The sequence below is a fragment of the Labeo rohita genome, chromosome 9 (genome assembly GCF_022985175.1).
Source record: "Labeo rohita strain BAU-BD-2019 chromosome 9, IGBB_LRoh.1.0, whole genome shotgun sequence".
Classification (NCBI taxonomy): Eukaryota; Metazoa; Chordata; class Actinopteri; order Cypriniformes; family Cyprinidae; genus Labeo; species Labeo rohita.
In genome coordinates, this window is record NC_066877.1 from 21,571,258 (window position 1) to 21,577,257 (window position 6,000).

The 6,000-nt window shown below is 36.0% G+C and overlaps 1 protein-coding gene across 5 annotated transcripts in view; it reads right to left on the minus strand.

Moving 5' to 3' along the window:
* nalcn (sodium leak channel, non-selective) overlaps positions 1–5,589 on the minus strand; it is a 107,665-nt gene extending 102,076 nt beyond the window's left edge. For 2 of the 5 annotated variants that reach the window (XM_051118492.1, XM_051118489.1), the window contains exons 1-4: positions 4,473–4,573; positions 1,017–1,108; positions 797–858; positions 52–192 (exon numbers count right to left, since the gene is read on the minus strand). In XM_051118492.1, coding sequence (XP_050974449.1) covers positions 52–192; positions 797–838 — 183 coding nt within the window. In that variant the 5' untranslated portion in view covers positions 839–858; positions 1,017–1,108; positions 4,473–4,573. Of the gene's footprint in view, positions 1–51; positions 193–796; positions 859–1,016; positions 1,109–4,472; positions 4,574–5,533 lie in introns of those variants that run through there. The other 3 variants (XM_051118490.1, XM_051118494.1, XM_051118493.1) reach the window with 3 other exon arrangements.
* Positions 5,590–6,000: the final 411 nt, after the last annotated feature.

A 6,000-nucleotide genomic window follows, 5' to 3' on the forward strand; every position in this document is an offset into this window, starting at 1 on the left:
TTACTGTGAAAAAGAGCCACATTGTAAAGTTTTAGAGATTTGTACACATACTGGTTTATTGATCCAAAGAATGTCAGCACTGTCTGTCAGTGTTTCATCTGGCCCAAAGTCGGTCATGGGCTGGGCCTCGACCCGCGAGCTCTGCTTCCTCTTCAGCATGCTTGGGCTCGCTGTGCTATAGAGAGAGTGGATCTGGAAGACAAAAGCACATCGACCACAAATGCTAACTTAAACCACACATCAGCCAAAGCTCAAATTCTGTTTGCTGCCATTGGAGTTAATTATATACGTGCTTTATAAGCACCTACATTACAAAACAAAATATTACACAATTAAAAGAGATTTATTTTTGCAAAAGTTTTGCATGAGGCTAAATGCTAATTACTATAATTATGTGGCATGACAAAACACCTCAGAGGAAGTGTCATATCAAAAGTCCCAAGCAACGAAACATCTAGTGACTACTGCATGCAAACAGATTTGAGCCATGTGTTCATTGTGGCTGTACAGTACGACATGAGGACACGGATCTGTATGGTACCAGACGGTATGTATTGTAGTGTTGCACAGCCACCATTAAACACAATCAAGCATATGATGTACATAAAACACAGACTGTTGACTTGACATGGAAATACCGACTTACCTTCTGCAAAGATCACACTGGATCTTCAGAGTAACACAAACGACAGACGACCGATAATGAGACTGCATAATATTGGCGCTAGAGCCATTCTTACCGAGGACAAGAATAAAACATGGATATCACACACTCACTGAAACAAAGCGCACATACCAACGGGAAAAGTAAAGCTGAAATTGCTCCAGCACTGCACATAACATGCGATCAGGCATACCCTGTAAATAACACACAACAGTTAGTCAACATGGCATATGGTGTACCAAACGGGTACAATTATATCGACAAATAATGTCCACCACATCAGACAAGGCATATATGCAACACTGAGTGGCGGAGTCATGGACGGATGGGATTGCGGGACCAGGTTACTCACGGTCAGGCTCCTCATTGGTGCATTCATCCCCGGCATAGAGAGGAACTGAATTCAACACGAAAGACAGCTGATCGGTGGAGCTGAGGTCTATCCTGCAAGAACATCATTAGCCTTTTATTCTTGTTTATAAAGGAATCGCGTCAATGAATGCTGCATCACATAACAGCTGAAAGCTTGACCTTTACATGTGATATCAACACAAAAGGAACAAATCCACTCCAACGAACTGTCATGTCCAGTAAGGTCAGGCGGCTCTTCATGTGTCAAACATCGTATAACATGACGACAAGCTTTTCTGGAGTTGGTAAACATTTCAAAGTCAGATGTAACATAAATCACACTACATCAAGGTCATTCGAAGGTCAGTTCGGGAACGATGGCAAGATTCACACAATTTGAAGCCTACAATGGAAAGTTGAATCTTAAAAGTTTTTACATTTATGTCGAGAACACAGTGGTCTTCTCAGAACAGCTTCTATGTAGTCACAGGGCAAATTTGCTACAGTTAGCATATGTTGATAGATAGAGGTTTGAAGACAACTGAAAACAAAATTACAGGGTGTAAGTGCAGTAATGTAGGAGTAAGTTGCAGAAGACTACAATTAGTTTCACTTTTACAGAAAGGACTATTTGCCTAAAGGCAGGATGCAATCACTAAACACTTTAATGGTGGCTGGTGTCATGAGTTTTTAGGCTCGTTTGTTACATAAGCGGGTTGTGTTTTAGATTAGATTGTATAGGCTATGAGAAGGATAATTATTGCCCCGAAGGCTTTTTGTTTATAACATTTGCTACAGAATATAAAGCAGTATACAGTATAGAACAACCGATTAGATCACATATCCAATCCCAACTTCATATTTTCATTTGATCCAAGTATGTAGAGAACTATCCAAGAATTACAGAAAAAAGATAGAAAATCAATAAGCTTCAAAAGAATGAATAATACATTTTCTCTGTGCATGTGTAAACAATGGCAAAGTTACAGTTTAAGTCAAAGTTTATATACACCTTGCAGAATCTACAAAATGTTTTTTAATACAAAAAGGGATTATACAAAATGTATGCTATTTTTTTAGTACTGACCTGAATAGGATATTTCACACAAAATACATTTACAGTCCACAAGAAAAAACAATAGTTGAATTTATAAAAATGACCCTGTTGAAAAGTTTACATATGCTTGATTGTGTACACTGTGTTATCTAAATGATTTTTTTGTTTTGTTTAGGGATAGTTGTTCATGAGTCTCTTGTTTGTCCTGAACAGAAAAATCCCTCAGGACCCACAAACTCTTCGGTTTTTCAGCTTTTTTGTGTATTTGAATCCTTTCCAACAATGACTGTATTCTTTTGAGATCCATCTTTTCACAGTGAGGACAACTGAGGGACTCAGTTATTACAGAAGGTTCAAACACTCACTGATGCTTCAGAAAAAATAAAATGCATTTAGTGCCAGGGGTGTAAACTTTTGAACAGAATGACGATGTGTACATTTTTCTTATTTTGCCTAAATATCATTTTTTATTATTTAGTACTGCCCTTCAAGAAGCTATAGAAGATACTTAAATGTTTCCCAAAAGACAAAATAAATTTACCCTGATCTTTAAATTCAAAAAGTTTTTACCCCCGACTCTTAATGCATCAAGTTTCCTTCGGAAGCATGAGTGAGCGTTTGAACCTTCTGTAATAGTTGCATATGAGTCTCTCAGTTGTCCTCAGCATGACAAGATGAATCTCAAAATCATACATGATGAATCTCAAAGTTATTGTTGGAAAGGGTTCAAATACACAAAAATGCTGAAAAACCAAAGAATTTGTGGGACCTGAAGGATTTTTCTGAAGAAACGTTTAACTGTTCATGACAAACAAGGGACTCATGAACAACTATCACTAAACAAAAACAAAAAAACACAGCTGTGGATCATTCAGGTAACAACACAGAATTAAGAATAAAACGTATGTAAACTTTTGAACAGGGTAATTTTTATAAATTCAACTATTATTTTTTGCTTATTCAGGTCAGTACTAAATAGAAAAAATAACACACATTTTGTATGATCTCTCTTATTTTAGTAAAATAATTAACATTTTACAGATTCTGCTACTTTCGATCTCAACTGTATGTAAAAAACTAAACTAAATGAAATTTATATCCATTTTATTAATGTGTACAGTACTAATAATCAAAATGATATTACTTTTTGTTCATGTTTGATTATGAAAAAAAAAGGCTAAGTTGTAAAAAAAAAAAAAAAAAAAATTACCAGGGTCAGAAATTAACCAGGGCTGAGTGCAAAAGTGATTTAAAAAATGCCCCAGATATTTTAAATGTATTGGAAAATTTTCCCATAGTGCATTCATCTGTTGTCTGTATTAACATTTGATATATTTTTTAATATTACTTTTATGTAGATATAGACCTAGTCATACCAGCCATCCATCCAGACTGTCTCTCCTTTCATGGAGAAAGAGAAAAATCCTACAATTGTGTGAAATTATGAAACGAAACATTCCAAACAACTCTAAAAACCTGCAACAGCCATTTAATAAAAAATAGTGTGACAGTTCAGGGTATAAAACTGTAAAATGATCATATATTTTAGCAAAGCATGTGCTCTGTTAAGATATTTTATTGTTTACAGCTACTTTCTTATTAAAAAATGAAAATCAATCTCAGTGGGCAAATATTGTTTATGACACTGTTTGCTACATAATTCCTGGTGGAGACTCCCTAAAATGAAATCAATAAAGTATTTCTCTTTCTTTATCCATCTCTCTTTATGTTCAGCTTCTCTGTGTTTTTACCAACAACCACCTAGACATTTTCAGATCTGCAAAATCAGTATCATTAATCTTAGGTTGATCCATGTAAAACCGTATGATTATGCAATTAAACACCCTACTTCTGTTTGACCTACACAGATTCATCACAAGACCACCATTTTACAGACCACTGCTAAAAGTCACCTGTCTTCAAAAATGTATATCACATGTAAAAGCAAAACAAACGGACTCGAAATCATGTCAGCATACTTGAGGCTACGTGGCACACCGGAACACAGTGACATCAGCCATGATACATGAGCATCATGCAGGGAGATTCCTCCTGCTGCTGCACGGTTACCATGGCAACAGATGAGAGCAGAGCTGCTGCGGCTACAGCTCTTGCTAAATAACCTCTTACGAGAAAACACGCAAATTACATAAAATATAAAGCCCTGTCGATTACGACATTGTGTGGATTACTGTCGAAATCTGTTACAAGCGTATCCGAAAAGGTTTTCAATCTATGGCAGCGCTTTATTTTTGAACAAAGGCCTTTTGACTGCGCAGTCGGTTGCATACACTTCCTGGTAGACATGCAAACAAGCCGAATAAAACAAAATACATCTCTTATCTGACGCTCTAATCGAATTCACATGTCGAAACGACAGAAAAACGCTCTGTGACTTACTGGTTGTTGGTGTATCGCCGTTAACGCGGTGTACAGTCCATGACTCGATGTACTGAGCTCGAGCTTCAGGCACAGCAGCCGCGCGACAGATGCGCACCGGACGCGCGTGACCCGCTACAGCACAGCGCGCAGGATGAGATCCCGCAGGCCTTGACATGTCTAACATATATCAGTTTTGATACGAACAAGTTTGTTAATATTTTAATAAATGTTAAATGCAGATAAAATGTCACTGAATTGAAAACTTTTAATTGTAAGTGTGTTATTCTTGAATTAGCTTTGAATACTAAAATACCAGAAACAGGCCTATTGATTATAATTCAACACATCGACATATCCTGAAATTATCATCGGACATAATAAATAATAGCTACTAATAATATAGATATGGACCGGGGCTAATTGTCACAAGAACTATGTTACAGATGTTTGATTGAAAAGTCCAATTACCCAAATGCTTTTTTTTTTTTAAATTAAACAAACAAATGCAATAATAATTAATATTAAAAGTATAATAATTTATCTAAAATTATCTCGTACTATTTGCCTGAAGGTTGTTTTTCCTGAATGTCAGAGGCAGGTCGTGACATTTTCATTGGGGCAGGTTGTTACGTGTTTTGAAATGTTAGAATTTTATCACTAAAATTAATTTTTAACGAATTAAAAACACTTTATTTTGTTATTTCTGTATATATCAAATTTGCTAGTTCATGAATAGTCTTAAGTATTATTTCACTGCTTAAATGTTACTAAAAAGCTACTTATTTGGTCCGCACTCATGACGGTTTTGCTAAAAAAAAAAAAAAAAAAAAAAAAAAAAAAAAAAAAAAAATGAGGCATTTAAATATGAAAGTCAATTAATCCCCTATTTATCGTTGTTGAGCTTGTTTACGGAATACAGAAGACGGTTCTGAAATGGCGATGACTGACGTGATCACCACAGCAGCGTTTTGACTCTCACAGCTGATTAACTATTTAACCAGTTTACCCCTCAATTTAACCATACGCCAGCCGTTGTTTTAAACCAACATAACATCTGATCGAAGTATCGTCTGACCCACCGTCTATCCACCTTATTTTTCAACGTGGAAGTAAGCCGTTTTCTGTGGATGTGGGAGGCTTCCGGTTCATTAGCCGCTGTAGGGAAGTAACCAGAATAATAACAAATTGCTGTAAACGGTAAAACTGTTTGAACTACAAACTAGTGTGTTCATTATTAAAATGACACATAAAAAGAATATGGTAAGACACACCATTTCAATATCAAGTAGCAAAACCAGCTGTTGTACAGCTTAAAATTACTGGAAACGAATGACACTGGAAGTGAGACACGTGGACTTTTCTCACATTTCTGGGTTTCTCATACCGGAAGTCGTCATAGTTGGGTAAAATCTAAGGATGGGCGATACCTCCTATTTTCGATCCGATACCGATATTTTCAAGCCAAGTATCGTCGATATCAATACCGATACTGATACCTCTAAACTAAACTGATCTTTTAAATTATTAAAAGAATAAAATCAGTAAT